An 18,857-nucleotide genomic window follows, 5' to 3' on the forward strand; every position below is an offset into this window, starting at 1 on the left:
ATTCTTGACCAACCTCCGGTACCAACCGAGTGCCTGTCGGATGTTTCAAGTCAGGACCCTTTTTCAGACTTAAGATGGGACGAATGTCAGTATTTTTAAAACATGTCTAATTCGGTATGATATTTGCCAGGTAATTTGCCACTGATTTGTTTTTAATTTTTTTTTTCTTTTTTAGAGATACAGGAAATAGGCCCTTCGGCCCACCGAGTCAGCGCCAACCAGCGATCACCCATACACTCGTACTATGCTAGGCACTAGTAAATTACAGAAGCCAATTAACCTACAAACCTGCATGTCTTTGGAGTGCAGGAGGAAGCTGGAGATTCTGGAGAAAACCCATAAGGAGAGAATGTACAAACTCCGCACAGACAGCACCCATATTCAGGATCGAACCCGTATCTCTGGCACTGTAAGGCAGAAACTCTACCACTGTGCCACCGTGCCACCCTAGTGGAAGATTAACAGTGGATGAAGCCAAATAACAGGGGAAGAAGCTGTTCCTGAGTCTGGTGATGCGCACATTCAAGCCTCTGTATCTTCTGCTCGATGGGAGTTGGGAGAAGAAGGAATGATCGGGGTGGGACAAGTCTTTGATTATGTTGGCTGCTTTTTCAAAGCAGCGTGAAATGTGGACGGAGTCAATGGTGTGTCGTCCGGTCTGTGTGATGGAGTGGTCTACTTTTCAACTCTCCGAAATTTATTTTGATCTTGAACAAAACCGGTAGGGGCGCTGTCCTGTACGGCTGCCTGTCCTGCAGCTGTCCGTTTTCTTCACTTCTTTTTTATTATTTTTAGTGCGTTAAAGTGTGTAGTCGGGGGGTCTAATCTTTTTATGTGTGGGGGGTGGTGGGGGGGAAGGGGGAAACTGCTTTTCAAGTCCCTACCCGGTCGGTGAGGCTGCCTTCCTCCGAGCAGCACCTTCGACCTGTCCTCGCGGCCTACCAGCGGGTCCTGGAGCGACGTTTCCTGAGGGGACCTGGCCAGAACCTCGGCTTTGGCGGCGGCGCAGCGCTGGGGCACTGTCGCGGAGCTGGCGATGCCTTGCCTGGGTCGCCGCGCTGGAACTCCAGTATGCTGGGACCGCCGATAAAAACATCGTGGAGCCGTGGTTCTGTGGAGCGGTCAGCTGCGGCGCTGAACTTTACATCTCGGAGCCTGGGATCTTTCGCCGAGATCGCCAGTGTGTGAAGCTTCGTCCAGCGCGGTCTGTTGGCCTGGAGGCCGCGGTCTCCGGTAAGAGGGCGGCCGTTCCTGGCACTCCAAGCCGCTGAGGGTTCTACCGACGCCGGAGTACCATCACCTGGCGAGAACGGCCGGGAACATCGGGCCCCGTAACGGCGACTGTGGAGGCCTCAATAGGCCCGACTCTGGGTGGACAAGAGGATGGGGACTGGACTTTGTGCCTTCTCCCACAGTGGGAACCTCTGTGGGGGGATGTTTTATGTTTTAATGTTAAACTTCTTGAATGCTATGTTGTATTTTTATTAGTGTGCTGCAAGGACATCTGAATTTCCCCTGAATAAGGGGATTAATAAAGTAATAATCTAATCTAATCTAACAGAGCTGTTCCCAAACCAAGCCGTGCAGCAATGCTTTGTACGATACTACCTGTAGATTATGTTATTACATATTGCACATGTGGATTTGATACTTCTCTTTCAAGCAACACACAATTTGGCAGTAGATGCATTAAATAAGGCTGCAAATTATACTCAGGAAAGATGTGAAGCCAAGCCTGGCAGATATGCTTGCTGCTTGGTTTATTATTCTCAACAGGAACAGATGTTATCTTACGAAAAAGATTTAAAAAATAGCAAACAATGACATGTCCAAATAAACCTGATAATGTAGGTTCTTTACATTCCTTTGAACTTTTACCAAGTTATTTATAAATCGCAACACAAAAGCACTTTTTTTTTGTGTTGCGATTTAGTTTTTAAAAAGGAAGCATTGTCAAAGAGGATGTATTACTTTGAACTGTGCAGCTTAAACTTGAAAGAAGCAGCAGGCAGTTGTCCTCAAATAATATTTTCAGTCAAGCATTTTGGTTTAATACTTTAATGTCCATCTTTGGTCAACAGAGTCTAATGTATTCTGCAGCAAAAAAAGTAATAAATAACTCTATTCTGCACAGGGTCCCTTCAGATTTGTTGGCTTTCATCACCAATTAGTTATTTTTTGCGATTCTTGTATGATGTTCATCCAGGTTTTAAACCCTTGTTCGACTGGCTGCTCGTGCCATTTGGTGGAACTTTGAAGCCAGTGAACATGGTGTTTAATAGCTGGCTAGCAACCATTCACAGATTTCCTACCTATTCAAAAGGGTCCAGTAGACAAATTACGTTTGTTGCCCGGCCTGCTGCGTGTGACAGAAGGACCCGGCGAGCCGCGGCCTTGCCCTCGACAGCAGGCCTGGCCGGGAGAGGGAAGCTCCCGAACCCCGGCCCCTGCTCGCCCTTGGGAGACCTGGAGGCGGAGGGAGTCACCGACGGTGGCAAACGCTGGACAAGAGTTGTTAGGAAGAACTTACCTTCCGCGCCTTCAAGGTCGGCTCTGGGACGCGGAGGTTGATGTGGGCCGGGCAAGAACGACGGTTCGCCGGGCGCCAGTATCGTGGGGCGATGGCTGCAACTGGCCTTTATGGTCTGCTGCAGTTGGAGCTGTGAAATGGTATCAAAACCTGGAGACTCCTGCATATAGACTCAGTGGGCTGTTTCTTTGGATTATGATCTAACCGGGGATGGTACTGATGTATGGATATAATCTCACTGATCTGTATGCAAACAAAGAATCTCACTGTACCTTGGTACACGTGACAAAGAAGGAACCATTATAACACAAGTCACACACCCGGTTGCTTTGAACTTTAAAATCTGAAGGAAAGCTGCATACAGCCCAAAATATAATTGATATTGGTATATTATTGTCACGTGTATCAATGTTAATCCTGGCTGAAAGCGAGCAGCTATAGTACCCACACTTTAATAAGGATTTATGCATTGTTAGGCCATTTTGGTCAAGTATGGTGTTCTCTGTAGAAATGGGACAGGCTTCTGATGGTGCCAGCAAGTCTGGGGCCCAGATCAACGTTGCATTGTCAGTTGACAGATGGATGAGATTTCTGCAAAGAACATCATAGGAAATGTAAGATCCTGGTCACAGGGAGAACGTATAAACTCCATACAGACAAGTAGTCAGGATCGAACTGGGGCTCGGATGGTGTTGGGCAGCAACTCTACTGCTGTGCCGCATATGCCAACCAGAATGTGCTGACCACAATAGCTTTAATTTGCTTCATCCAATCACTCTGTCAAGTCACTCATAACGTTCTTTGTTCCAAGTGGAACAGGCCTCACCAGTCTTGCCTTGTGGTTGAAATCCCTGGAACCACTCCAGATAATCCTTCCTGCACCCTCTCTGGATATATTATTCACAAGAATGTTGCCATTTCTTGTGAGAGTGAGGTACAGGGAGAGGTTGGGCAGGGCTAGGACTATATTCTGTAGACAACAGGAGGATGAGCAGTGTATAATATCTTGGAGGTGTACAAGATCTTGAGGGGAATAATTAGGGTACATGCACAGGGTCCTTTACTCAGAATAGGGGTAATCAAGAAACAGAATTAGGGCAGCACAGAGGTAGAGTTGCTGCCTTACAGTGCCAGAGACACAGGTTCGATCCTGACTACTGCCTGGGTACTGTCTATATGGAGTTTGTACGTTCTCCCTGTGTCCGGGGGCTCCAGTTTCCTCCCACACTCCAAAGATATACAGGTTTGTAGGTTATTTCACTTCTGTAAAACTAAATTGTCCCTAGTGTGTAGGATAGTGTCGATTTAAGATGAGAAGGAAATGAATTAATATGAACCCGAGGGCCAATAGTTTTCCACACAGAGGGTGGGTGTACGGAACAAAGTGCCAGGGGAGGTAGTTGAGGCAGTTTCAAAAGACATTTGGGTAGGTACATGGATAGGGTTATGGGCCAAACGCGGGCAGGTGGGATAAGTGTAGAGTTGGCATGGGCCAGTATCCATGATGTATGGCTCTGTGACATCCTTCTAAACAGTGACTTGACCTAAGTTACTCACAATATTGCTTTTGAGAGCATATTTCTGAAGAAGGGCCCCAACATGAAATGTCACATATTCATGTTCTCCAGAGATGCTACCCGGCTTGAGTTACTGCACCACTGTGAATGTTGGTGAACCAGCTTCTGCAGTTCCTTGTATCCTCTCACAATACTTCTGTTGTGTATGCCAGGAAATAGTGCCTGAGTGGATTCTTTGTTATGATAATCAGCTGGTCCTGGCTTTTCACCCAAGGGAACAAGTTTAAAATTCTACCCAGATCCAATGCATGGGGGAAAAAAGCCTTTGAAATGTTCAACTTACTTAAAATTTGGGAGAAAATGCTTAATTTGAACATTGTGTCAGACTATCCAAGCTGGAATGTAAAAATGTCTTTCTTGTCCAACATGGTAGATTAGAGTGAGGGTGTGTATTGGAAGGAACTGAGAGGATAGTGTGGCTGGTTTAAACTGAAGATGGACACAAAAAGCTGGAGTAACTCAACGGGACAGGCAACATCTCTGGAGAGAAGGAATGGGTGACGTTTCGGGTCGGGACCGTTCTTCAGACGTGAGGTTGTGTCGGGTAGACTTCAAATGATGTGGGTTGGGACAGGGGGTTCACTATTGTAACCGTACACTAGTTGTGATAATACAACAGTAGAACAAGGGTTGCTCTGAAAATATCACATCTTGTTTACATTAGTTCAGAAATCATATTCCTGAAGTTTAGACCAAACAGTAAATTATGCCGATAAATCCCCCCACAAAAAGTGTTGAAGTTGGGATTTAATTTTACAATGTGGCAGGCAGGACCTCTAGAGAACATGGACAGGCGACGTTTCAGGTCGGGACCCTTCGTCAGACTGAGCATAGCCTAACCTGAAACAATCTCTAGGGATGCCGCCTGACCCGCTAAGTTACTCCAGCACTTTGTACTTGTTTTATATAAGCCAGCACCTGCAGTTCCTTGTGTCTCCAATAATTTATGCAGTCTGCAAAATTAAGGACAAGTCGTTTAAAAAAAAGTTGTTGGATAATTGATAATCGTGGTGAACTTTGTTTTGGTTTAACTGGGACAAGAAGAACATTGCTGAGAGTCTTCAGCGAGAGAACAAAGCTGAAAAGCAGCTGAGGATGCGCAGGAGTTCCTGATGTTTATTGATCAGCCTCACTCCCCAGTTCCAGCACTCGGGTTTGATCCTGACTAAGGGTGCTGTCTGTAGTTTGTACCTTCTCTCTGCGACTGCATGGATCTCCTCCGACATTCCAAATACTTATAGGTTAATTTGCTTCTGTAAATTGCCTCTAGGATGCAAAACTGGTCTAGCATAAAACTTGTGAACGAGTGACCATTGGTCAACGTGGACTTGGTGGGCTGAATGGTCTGTTTCCATGCTTCATCTCTAAACTAAACTAAAAGTATTGCAGGCTTAGGAAAGTTTCGTTGATTCGTTGAAAGAATATTTGCAAATATATATTTAATCCTAAAAACATACATAAATCTATATACTCCAAATAACCCTCGATTTTTTCCACTTTGCTGAATTTATCCAAAGTAATGATGCAGGAAATCATTTGAACATTTGACAAAGACAGTTAGGAAGTTTGATATTTGAACATACATTGCCCCCAGCCTCAAATGTACTCTACACCTAAAAGTTATCAGTTCCAGTCTGAAATGCTACGATGAGGGATTTAACTGTTGCAGGGCCATGCAGAGATGAAAAGGAAAAAAAACTCACCGATTCTGGGCCGACCAGCGATCACCCCTACACTAGTCCTATCCTACACACCAGGGGCAATTTACAGAAACCTACAACCTGCACGTCTTTGGAATGTGCGAGGAAACCGGAACACCCAGAGAAAACCCACGCGGTCACGGGGAGAACGTACAAACCCGAGGTGCAATGATGGGAACTCTCCACTAAAGCTCTTAACCAAGCAACAGCTTTGAATTAATATTTATTCCACATGATTACCCGTCCTCCCCCTTTCCCCTTGCTCAGGGATACAGGTTAGGTTTTGCTGCTGACATTGAAGCAGTGGGGACTGAGAGCTAAGTATTCTTCACTGTGTTGTTGAACTGAACGAGATGGTCGCGGGTCAGTTACGGAGAGACCAAAATGCTGGAGGACTGACTGGTAACAGCTGAGTGGTTTTCCACTGATTGCCCAGTGGGACTACACAGCAAACAGCTGTGTCACGTAGCCCAGAAGGTGACGGGATTAATTCTTTGTACATGCTGTTAGCTGACCTTGTTAAAGCATCTGTTCTTCAGGGACAAGTATGAGAAGTGAATGTGAGCAATGATATCAGCTCTAGGGAGAGTCACAGCCAAGTCTAATCTTGGCTCAAACATGTATGCACAACACGACAGAAATTGTGCATGGTATTCCTCTCCCCACTGTAGGAATTATCAACCGCAGTGGTCAATGGTTATGGCTGACGTCAGCTCCAGTCACAAAAGGCAGAAAATGATTCTAGGATCTCCAATCATCTCCAATTACCTTCCCAGAAATCCAATTGCTTGGCACCACTGTGGTATACAAACACGAGCAGAAATGCCAGTCAGTCAGTTAGACAAAAAAAAACATAATAATGTAGCCTCTTTACAACTTCAAAATTATCTTTGTTATTTAGAGTATCATGTTCAGTTCTGGGCACTATATTATAGGAGAAATGTTGTTCAGTTGGAAAGGGTGCAGAGAATATATACAAAGATGTTGCCAAGACTCGAGGGTCTGAGCTATAGAGAGAGGTTGAGCAAGCTAGGACTCTATTCCCTGGAGCGCAGGAGGCTGAGAGGTGATCTTAGAGAAGTGTATAAAATCATGAGAGGAATAGATCGGGTGGACACACAGAGTCTCTTGTCCAGAGTAGGGGAAATCGAGAACTCAAGGACATATGTTTAAGGTGAAGGGTGAAAGATTTTATAGGAATCTGAAGAGTAACTTTTTCACGCAAAGGGTGGTAGATGTATGGAATGAGCAGACTGAGGAGGTAGTTGAGGCAGGGCCTATCGCAATGTTTAAGAAGCAATTAGACAGGTACGTGGATAGGACACGTTTAGAGGGATATTGGCCAAATGCAGGCAAGTGGGACGAGTATAGATGGGACATGTTGGCCGTTGTGGGCAAGTTAGGCTGAAGGGCTTGTTTCTATGCTGTGTGACTATGATTCCATCATACTTTTCATAAATGCTCTGTTATGCTTTGCACCAAGTTATAACGGATGATAAAAGGAGGTAACAATGGCCAGGGACCCAGGTTCAATCCTTAGAGCTTCTGCCTCACTGGGTGCTGTCTGTGTGGAGTTTGCACGTTCTACCTGTGACCATGTGAGTTTCCTGCGCGTGGTCCGGTTACCTCCCACATCTCAAAGATGTGTGGGTTTGTAGGTTAATTGGCCTCTTTAAATTGCCCCTGGTGTGCAGGGAGTGGATGTGAATGGAGGATATATAGAACTAGTGTGAATGGGTGATTGATGGTCGACATGAACTAAGTGGGCCGACAGGCCTTATTCCATGCTGTATCTCTAAACTAAACAGCAATGGAAGAGGATGACAGATAGAGGGTCAGCGAAGGAACGCTGGAGCTCAGGGCTTTATTGGCTGTTGGCATAATCACTTTTCATGCACCCATTAAATTAAGGGATACTCAAGAATTTGAGAAATGCACTGTAAAAAAAATAAAAATAAATTATATGTGATGCAGATGTAACTATGTAAACTGACCAGTGTCCTTTGCAGCACAGTAGTGCAAAGGCAGATTTGCTGCATTACAGTGCCAGAGACCTAGATTCAATCCTGGACTACGGGTGCTGACTGTATGGATTTCAAGTTCTCGCTAAGACCACATGGGCATTCCCCAGGAGCTCTGGTTTTTCCCCACACTCCAAAGACATACAGGTTTGCAGGTTAATTGGCTTCAATAAAATTGTAAATTGTCCTTATGCCCCTGTCCCACTTAGGAAACCTGAACGGAAACCTCTGGAGACTTTGCGCCCCACCCAAGGTTTCCGTGCGGTTCCCGGAGGTTTTTGTCAGTCTCCCTACTTGCTTCCACTACCTGCAACCTCCGGCAACTACCTGCAACCTCCGGGAACCGCACGGAAACCTTGGGTGGGGCGCAAAGACTCCAGAGGTTTCCGTTCAGGTTTCTTAAGTGGGACAGAGGCATTAGAGCGTAGGATAGTGCTAGTGTACAGGGTGATTGGTAGTCAGCACGGACTCGATGGGCCTGTTTCTGCGCTATATCTCTAAATTCTTCAGTGCATCAAAGTGCAGATCAAATCATGGTCTCCAATAGAAGTGTAAATAAATCAACCACTTTTGATCAACTTTTTTGGCAAACATATAGTGAAACATCACCATTATTGGGACACTGCGGAAAAACAAAAACTGGCAGATCTCAAAGGCAGCTATGAAATAACTGAAGAAAGATCCCGACCCAAAACATCACCCGTCCATTCCCTCCACAGATGATGCCTGACCCACTGAGCACCTCCAGAACTTTGTGCTTGTTTAATATTCCAGCATCTGGTGTCCGTTGTGTCTCCATAAAATGTTTTATGTTCATTGAAGAGGGCAAAAACAGAAGTTCTTGATTTAAGTGCTGATTCCAAAGGGGTGGTACCTCGTTCAGTATTCTCTGCATTGTTTAGATTAGTGCTCAAGTTGCTTACAAATGACTTGAACGAACAACCTTCTTAGAGAGGTGAGGCAGTTATAGAGTGATACAGTGTGGAAACAGGCCCTTCGGCACAACTTGGCCACACTGCCCAACACCGCTACACTAGTCCCACTTGTCTGCGCTTGGTCCATATCCTTCCAAACCTGTCCTATCCATGTACCTATCTAACTGTTTCTTAAACAATGAGATAGTCCCAGCCTCAACTACCTCCGCTGACAGCTTGTTCCATACAACCACCACCATTTGTGTGAAAAAGTTACCCCTTGGATTCCTATTAAATCTTTTCCCCTTCACCTTGAACCTATGTCCTCTGGTCCTCGATTCCCCTACTCTGGGTAAAATACTCTTACCTAGAAACACCACGACGAGTGTGCCTCAAGTCACGGCACCCCTTTGCCACGCAAGCCCAAGAGCTGCTCTGCACAACACAGGATGACGCTTCTAAGGCCGCCTGGGTCAAGACGAGATGGAAGTCAGTGGAACCATCTAGGCTGCACCATTACATCAATGACCCCATGAATGTCCCTGGCCAGGACCTGCCCCGAAAGCAGTGGATAACCCTCAACCGCTTGAGGACAGGCATCGGACGCTATGGAGTAGCGATGAAGAGGTGGGGCCTCGTGGACAGCGCCTCCTGCGAGTGTGGGGGACCCAACACAGACAGTGGAGCACATCGTCACCAGTTGCCCCAAACACCGGCCACCGAATGGTGAACGAGGTCTGATTGACCTGGACAATGAAACGTTGGCCTGGCTCGCCTCAACGGAGCTGCAGGTCTAAAAGACATATGCCAGAAGAAGAAGAAGGTAAATACTCTGTGTATCTACTCAATCTGTTCCTCTCATGATCTTGCACGCCTCTATAAGATCACTCCTTATCCTCCTGTGCTCCATGGAATAGAGACCCAGCCTACTCAACCTCTCCCTATAGCTTACACCCTCTAGTCCTGGCAACATCCTGGTAAATCTTTTCTGAACCCTTTCAAGCTTGACATTATCTTTCTTATAACATGGTGCCCAGAACTGAACATGATATTCTAAATATCTCACCAATGTCTTATATAACTGCAACTTGACCTCCCAACTTCTATACTCATTGATCTATAGAAAAGACACCCTGCAGAGAGGGTCATTGGCTGTGTGGGGCAGTAACAGCTAAGAGGGATGATGCAGCGGTAGAGTTGCTATCATACAGCGCCAGAGATCCCGGTTTGATCCTGACTACAGGTGCTGTCCGTACGGAGTTTGTGCGTTCTCTGTGCGACCGTGTGGGTTTTCTCCTGGTGCTCCGGTCTCTGCCCACACTCCTACAACGTGCAGGTTTCTAGGTTAATTGGCTTTTGTAAAAATTGTCCCTAGTGTGTAGGATAGAACTAGTATATGGGTGATCACTGGTCAGGACATGGTGGAACAAAGGGCACGTTTCCACGCTGCATCTCTAAAACGATAGAACTAAAGAATTTAGGGGCAATTGTTTTGTCTCATATGGGTTTGAAATAGAATTTTTACTCTTTTCTCGTGAAAATCTTCTGTGGAATTTAGTTCCAAATGTGCCGCAGGATCGTAGGCTGAGGAATGCAGCATTTCTGCTTTCGATACACTACACAGTATGAAACCCCAGGTTATCACCACGTCAAACATCCAAAGAAAACGCTTGAACAACACAGCACTGCTGCACTAGAACAATATTTTCGTTTCTTGCTCGAGCTATCATTGTGGCCTCCGAGTGAAACGGCCAATTTTCTGTCAATTAGTGCAAAATTACGGGCAGCTTTGTAGCGTGGACTGCTGCCACTTGGAACTAGGTGGAGGTTACACAACTTTGCTGCACTAGAGGGCCCAGGCAGCTGCTGAGAGGGACGACCGTCACTGCTTAACACTGGGCTAACTGCAAATGTCTCATGAATGAAAGATGTTTGCTTTAACCACAGTCTCAGGCATTGCTATTCTGCTGGCTTGTGCCTCAGTGCAAAGTATGTTTCCAAATGCTTGTCGCACCTGTAACCTGCAAAGCTGCATGTTACTATGTAGATAATTATCCATTGCTCAATTTCACAAAAACAGTGAGCCTATATGTTATTTTACTTGCCTCAATTAAGTTCAGGTGATCAGCAAGTTTCACTCTCACCATTCAACTCCCCACTCCCTCGCCAAACCAAAGGTTAAAAAAAAAGTTTTTTTTAAGCATCGATTTTAAAATGCTTAATCTAGAGGTTGCAGAGAGACCTGGTAGATGTATATCAAATTATGAGAAACACAGATGGGATTAACAGTCAGAACCTTTTTCCCCAAGATGGAAAAATCAAATACAAGAGGGCAGAGCTTTAAGGTGAGAGTGGCAAAGTTTAAAGGAGATGTGCGGGGCAAGTCTCTTTTAAAAGGTGGTGAGTGCCTGGAATGTGTTGCCGGGGATGGTGGTTGAAGCAGATATGATAGTGGCATTTAAGAGATTTTTGGATTAGCAGGGAACGGAGATATATGGATCATGTGCAAGCAAGATTTAAATTGATCTTGGCATCATGTTAAGCATTGACACTGTGGGTCGAAGGGCCTGTTCATGTGTTGTACTTGTCTATGTAATGCTAATTCGCCTGATACTCAACCTGGAATTTAATTTGCATCACATTGAAAAGATCAATCTTGTTCATTTTGGGGCACAATTAACTGCCATAAAATATAGTTTTAATTTTGAAATGACAAAAAATTGAAATGGTTTTGCAGCAATGATCCTGAAAAAAAGACCTTACATAACGAGAATGTTTGATCACATTTAAACAAAAATGTCGCACTAAGTTTGGCCTGCCGTTTTGGAGCAGAAGTATTATCTCAGCTTCTCTTTCCACAGACGCTGCTTGACCTCCTGGGTGTTTTTACATTGTTTTTAAAAAAAAAACAAATTTGGAACATATTCCACTGGGAGCCAGTTGAAGACTTACAACTTAAGAAAGAAGTCATCTGTAATTTGTAAAACTGGGGAGCAGGGAGTATTGGAATATATGTATTAGTATTTTTTCATTGCTGAATTGCCTTTTCCACCATCGTATGAAAACTACACTAGATAGTTCACAATTACCTCATTGCTTAAAAGAATATAAACTAAGACAATGGGATTTTCTTTCAAAATGGCATGGTGTTTATTTATAGATGTGCTTATTTATTTAAAATGATGAATGTGAAAATCAGGAGATTGCATTCTGCATAAATATTTAATCCACAAATGCCACAGAAGTGACCAACCAATCTATTTTTAATGGCCTTGGTTAAGGGAACATTACAGGCAACATCGCGAGTCAATGAAGCCCGCGGAGAATGGCCGATGGGTCTGCGGAGCCTGGGTCTGGATCGGAGTCCGGCGAGGCACCGGCAGCTATAGTGGAGAGGTCGGTGCGGTGGACGATGATGGCCCCGACCCACGAACGATGACGGACATGTGGAAGTGAGGACGCCGCTGCTGTGGGAAGGAATAATGGAGGACCTGGCATGGGTGACTGCCTTGAGGGAGGGGGAAGAACTAGCAGGACCCCTCATGGGGGGGACTGCCATGAGGGAGGGGGGTGGAGAACAAAGGGGGTACTTTGTAAGCACCCTTTATGGGTGACTATTTGCATACTGGGTATGCAAGCAAAGAATTTCACTGTGACTTGTCACATGTGACAAAGCATTCATTCGTTCCGCAGGTTTGAGGGGACCACCTACTGTGTTTTTGTTCACCTATTGACAATTGCATTGGCCAGACTTCAATCCTACAACCGCCACGGCAGCAGTTTTCAACTGTGGGCTTTTGCCAGCTCAACTAACACGAGGAATGGCGCACGGACAAGATGTTTTACCCACTCACTACAACAGCAAATGAAGAGAGAAGAAAAGCTTGGAAGCCATCTGTTCGGCTTGATGGAGCGAGTTATTCCTTCATCGCAGATGATGGCACAATTTGGAAATTCCCACAAAAATATAATGTTGAGATAATTATAGAGGCATTTCAAAAACTGAGGTATTTCACGCCATATTTGGCTGCAACCAAGACCCCTATTAATATGGTGACAGCCAAACACGATCAGGAACTGGCCACTTAATGATATTGTTACTGCTGTTGCACTGCAGATGATGGGAGGAGAATGCAATGGATCATTTACAGAAAGCCATGGTCATATAGGGCAGCATGTTGCTGCAGTTGCAGGGTTGCTGCTTTACAGCACCAGAGACCCAGGTTTGATCCTTACTATGGGTGATGTCTGTATGGAGTTTGTACGTTCTCCCTGTGACCACGTGGGTTTTCTCTGGGTGCTCCGGTTTCCTCCCACACTCTAAAGATGTGCAGGTTTGTAGGTTAATTGGCTTTGGTAAAGATTGGAAATTGTCCCTAGTGTGAAGGATACTGTTTGTGCTGGTCGGCGCGGACTTGGTGGACCAAAGGGCCTGGTTCTGTGCTGTCTCTCTCAAATAAACTAAAATAAAAAAGAAAGCCCAAGTGATTAAAGTGAATAATTCTTTTGGAAGTGACAATTTAAATCATAACCTTAACTCCTTCACTGTTTAGTTGTACGGCAGAAATACTCTTTTAGCTTCAAGCACCACAGTTGCAAGTGTACAGGTCCCAGAACAAAGTCCCATCGCTGTATCTGACTGACAACTCTAATCTTTTAATTGATTTCTCATTGCTTTATTTTCAAATGGTGTTTAGTTCCACTGCCCTTCACCTGGAGCCAGAAATTCTGCCATATTTTTTTTAAACATTGGTTTCATCATTTTTTTTTTAAAGAATTCTTCCCACTAGGCAACACTTCAATGGAATGCAGAAGACACTATGTTTTGTGAGGTGAGGGTTGATATTCACAAGTTAATTGACACAGATACATAAAAACTACCCTACTTGTGACTGGGTTTAACAAATTATTCCAGAACCAGAGGACGTGGGTTTAAAGTGAGGGGGGAAAGATCGAATAGGAAACTGAGGGGTAGCGTTTTCACACAAAGTGTGGTTGGGGTCTGGAATGAGCTGCCAGAGGACGTAGTTGAGGCAGGTACTATGGCAACATGTAAGAAACCTTTGGACAGGTACTTGGGTAGGATAGGTTTAGAAGGATATGGACCATACGCAGGTGGGTGGGACTAGTGAAGATGGGACATGTTGGCTGGTGTGGGCGTGGGCCGAAGGGCCTGTTTCCATGCAGTAAAACTCTAAGTTGACAAATCTCCCCAGTAAACATCAGGCGAATCCGTGGAATTAATTCCCACAGACGACGGTGGAGGCCATGTAATGGGGCATTTTTAAAGCGGAGATTGATAGGTTCTTGATAATTACGGCCATCAAAGATTACCGGGAGAAGGCAGGTTAATGGGGTTGAGAGGGAAAAATAGATAAGCCATGATTGAATGGCAGAGCAGACTCAATGGGCCGAATGGCCTAATTCTGCTCCTATGTCTTATGGCCTTATCTTCTGCATCTGCCAACACGTAATCATTATTAAATTACAGTTTAATTTCATATCCACCTTTTTTTTTTAAACACAGAATCACTTCTATTGAAAGTAGAATTATATTATATTAACACTTACAAAGAGTTAGAGGTCTTTTGCTATCATTTCGTAGTATTAATCCTATAATATTGAGCAATATTAAGCAATTTGTGGAATGTCACAGGGATTAGTGGCGAGGCTCCAGTCATTTCCAATCAGTAATAGAACATGGAAAGGTACAGTACAGGAACAGGCCCTTTGGCCCCCAATGTCCATGCCAAACAAGCAAAATTAGTCTCATCTGTCTGCACATGATCCACACCCCAACATTCCATGAGCACGATTGAGAGTGGAAGGCCGTCAGAGAGCAGTCACCTTCGTGAGCACCGGCGGCCAGTCAAGGTGTTGGGGGGCTGCCGAGAACAAAGAGGGGCCCAGTGTGGGAGGTTGCTGAGAATCAAGGACCAGGCATCGGGAGGGGGAGGGAGGGCGAAGAAGAGGGACCATCCAAACTATATTGAATACTTTTTGTAACTTTTGTCGACAGCTTATACAAGGCGACTCTTTGTATACTTACGTATTGTATGAGAAACAAACAATTACACTCTACCAAGTACATGTGACAATAAAAGTATCAATCAATCATTCCTTGCTGACGTAGACAGAGGCTGCATGTTGGACGTACTAAGATCTGATGAATAGTCTTTAACTCAGATGCTGCCTGAGCCATGGAACATTTGCATCATTTTCCACGAGTGGTCTCCCTGGTGAATGCAAGAATGTGGAAGCTGTTTTATATTTGGATGAAAGTTCTGGTTGGAGATCTAAAGTACAGTCCTGGACACTCCGAGGTACATGCACCGATCTTCAAATGCAGTAACAAAGCAGCAGAATTATATTGAGACCAAAAGGTTTAATTACAAGACAGTTTCGTTTTTTAGTTTAGTTAATTGTCACGTGTACAGAGGTACAGTGAAAAACTTTTGTTGCATGCTAACTAGTCAGCATAAAAATAATACATGATTACAAGCGACCCATTTACAGTGTATAGATACACGACAAGGGAATAACCTTCAGTGCAAGGTAAAGCCAATCAAGGATAGTCCAAGGGTCATCAAAAAGGTAGAAAAAAAGTTGTTCAACACGGCTCTCTGGGTGTGGTAGGATGATTCATTGCCTGATAAAACCTGGGTATCAGCCTTGAATTGAAACAGGCTCAAAGTTCAGATGAGCTTTCTCACGCCACGTACCATTGCTATGTTTTGCGTGACAGAGCCTATAACTAACATTAACTCTTAACGTAGAAAAATTGCCAACCTTTGATCAATATTTGTTCATCTAAATAACAATGACAAATGGGAAGGAGTGGGTGGAGTAACCTTTCCCTGCAAAAACTGGCTTTCATTCAATTCAGCTCACACTGAATGGATGGTGTTGGATCGTGGAACGTCTAATTGACTAGAGCTGGAATATTTTAAAACACAGAACGTAAACACCAAAATTACTCCAATGCTGCGGTTCCTTGTTAAATGAGTAGATCGGTGCCAATTTCCCCTGCTGGCATTGATGGAAGTGAAAGGAAGAGGATGTGTGAAAGGTCATAGTCACGTCCAGTGCTAAAAGGATGAGTGGGTGCTCGGATTTGTCTGCCCACTGCTCAGGAAGAAACACATCAGCCCTTTCATTCATTTCAATGTGAAGGATTCAAATTTCAGAGCCACACAACACAAACTGAACAACATTAATTCTATTAAAGTTGCTTTGAAATCGCAACCACACGCTGTTTCCGTTGCAGACTGGACCCAGACTGATTTTCATTTGGTGCAGCAGATCAATCTGCAAAGCAACTCTCTACCAGTTTCCAGTTGCTCCAACTACCATTGGCAGCTTTGCCTTCAGCTGCCTTGGCACCAGGCTGTGAAGTGCACTCCCGACTTCTGCCTCTCATTTCCTCAAAGGAAATCCACACACCGCATCTTCAACCAAAGTTTTATATCCCTTTATGGTCTCTCGTCTTTCAACCTAGTGCCAATTTTCACTCAAATCCTCCCTTACAATATTGAACAGTATAGAATAGGAACAGGCCCTTCGGCTCACAATGTCCATGCTGAACATGATGCCAAGACTAACTCTTACCTGAGTGCATGTAATCTATATCCCTCCATTCCCTGCAGATTCATGTGCCTAGTCCAAAGCCTCTTAAATACCATTATTGTATCTGCTTCATCCACCAACCCTAGCAGTGCGTTCCAAGTACCTACCACCCTCTGTGTAAATAAAACTTGCCCCGGACATCTCGTTTAAACTCTATCCCTCTCATCTTAAACCCTTGCACTATAGCATTTCATATTTCCATCCTGGGAAAAAGGTCATAGAGTCATGCCATTCGGTCATGCCATCCAAGATGCCCTATCCACACTAATCCCACCTGTCTGAATTTTGCCTGTACTCCTCTGAACCTTTCCTATCCATGAACCTGTCCAAATGTCTTTTAAAGGTTAGGGAACTTGGAATATCTCACTTCATGTAAAAGGTATCACATGCATGTACATAGCGCAATTCCAAAACCTCCTATTGCCTGGGAAAGGTGGCACAATGGTCGATTGTTGGCTGTGGAGAAGGTGATAATGAGAGATACAAACAGTGAAACTGGGTAGGGTGACAGTGAAACTAGTATGACGATTGGCGTGAGAGGGACGGAGAGAGAGGGGATGCAAGGGTTAATTGAAGTTAGAGAAATCAAAAACATAAACCTAGGTTGTAAGCTGCCTTAGCGAAATGTGAGGCGCTGTTCACCCAATTTGCGTCACCTATTCCCTTTCTCCAGAGATGCTGCCTGACTTGCCGAGTTATCCCAGCTTTTTGTGTCTATCCTCTGTGTAAACCAGCATCTGCAGTTCCCTCCCACACATCTGCAGTTCCTTCCTGCACAAGGACCTGGAAAGCCTTCTCACACCAAACATGAAAGCTCTGCGTCGTGTGACACAGGATCTGAATGCAGAAAATTGGCTAAACTCTTACCGTTATTTCTTCTTCGTTAAAACGGTGACAACTGCACAGTTGGGACGGGGGGACTGGTGGGTGGGAGTGGGGTACTAACTTGTTTTCCTACAGAAACTGCCACTCTGTAAGTTCAGCTCTTGTAGAGTGGACAGAGCTGATTTGTGAAGCATCCAATGACCTAGAGCTGGAATATTTAAAAATAAACAACAAAAACAAAAAAATACACTCAAAATTTACAGTAGGAACTACACAATTGATTGAAGTTGGTCTCTGCTGATTTAACAGATGAGTGACAGTTTTCACTGCTGGCATTGAATGGAAGAGGAAGAGGTTAAAGTGGACGGTCAGGTCCAGCACTGAAGAGGATTTGGTTTCGCGCCGCTCAGGCAAGCTCGTCCGCCCTTTCATTCATTTCTTTGCAAAGTACTCAGATTTCAAAGAGCACAAACTAAACTGCACTCATTTTATTTTACAACAGTTTATTTTGAAAGAACAATCACGTTCTCTTCATTGCAAAGTGCAGCCAGGACAGACTAATTTCATTTAGTGCAGTCTAAATCAGTTGTTCAATGTGAATATTTGCAGAGTTCCGTTTAAAACTGTAAATAAGCACTTTCATAAATCATTCTTCTAAAAGAAAAATGTTTTTTAGATAGTTTGATATGGAGCACAAAGCGGTGACTGAAAGACATTAATCTGCCAGACTTCCAGAATATGGTGAATGTAGCAACGTAGTTCCGCTCGCTACAGTTCAGCATACAGCAGTCCTAATCAGAAGGCAGTTCCAAACCACAAACACGAGGTTTTTTTTTGCCACTGCAGGTCCGACGTAAAAACAAAAACACAATATAACAATCAGCAGGGCTGATCAGCATGTGTTTTATTATTTCAGGGCGCCAAATGTTTAACTGAAAATCAAAACTTTTTAAAAAATCCATTCATAATTTGAATTGATATTCACTTGCCTGCAGCCCATTATGCCTTTTTTTTAAGTGCTAAGAAATTATGTTTTGGACTGTATTTATTTCAAACAAATATCCATTTAAACAACACAAAGAAAATCCAGACACATTGGCATTTGTGCAGTTTTCAGTAGCATTTCAGGATGCGCCTTACCTGTTATGAACACGGCCTTCCCTTGGACAGGTAACTTGGGAGAGGAGAGTGACTGAAAAACGAGGAAGCATGCAGCTGTGAAGATTAGAACTCCTGAAAAGCCTGCCAGGAAAACGCAACAAATCCTCTCCAGGGCGATAAGGAGAATCACATAAATAACCAGGCGGTGATTCCATTGTATTTCAGCCATGGCTAGTCTCAGGAAAGCGACTGTGCCTACCACGCTGACAGCACACACATAAGCTAAGAAGGATGTGGGATAACCTTCCATGAGTTCTGGCAGGGAAAGACGCGGCAGGTCCAAGACTTGACTGATTCACAGACGGTATTTATATACTGTACTATTCGAAAAGCGCGACTAGCCACAAAAGGGGGAGGGGTTATGAAAATGTGCGCTAGATTAAATCGTTTTTTTTTAATTCGCCAGTCTGGTTATGAAGTTCGATATATGCTGCAGCGTGAGTTCAAATATTCACTCAAGAGCCCCAGGCGCTGCTAGCCAGCTTATTCACAAATGTTCCCGC

General features: G+C 44.4%; 1 protein-coding gene across 5 annotated transcripts in view; it reads right to left on the bottom strand.

The window, feature by feature from the left end:
- hsd11b2 (hydroxysteroid (11-beta) dehydrogenase 2) overlaps nucleotides 1-18,857 on the bottom strand; it is a 51,994-nt gene that overhangs the window by 15,119 nt on the left and 18,018 nt on the right. For 3 of the 5 annotated variants that reach the window (XM_055648498.1, XM_055648499.1, XM_055648497.1), the window contains exon 1: nucleotides 18,334-18,758. The exons of the other annotated variants lie outside the window; for them this stretch is intronic. In XM_055648498.1, the coding sequence (XP_055504473.1) occupies nucleotides 18,334-18,604 (271 nt within the window). In that variant the 5' untranslated portion in view covers nucleotides 18,605-18,758. Of the gene's footprint in view, nucleotides 1-18,333; nucleotides 18,759-18,857 lie in introns of those variants that run through there. 5 annotated transcript variants of the gene reach the window in all.

This window comes from Leucoraja erinacea, chromosome 17 (assembly GCF_028641065.1).
Source record: "Leucoraja erinacea ecotype New England chromosome 17, Leri_hhj_1, whole genome shotgun sequence".
NCBI classification, from domain to species: domain Eukaryota; kingdom Metazoa; phylum Chordata; class Chondrichthyes; order Rajiformes; family Rajidae; genus Leucoraja; species Leucoraja erinaceus.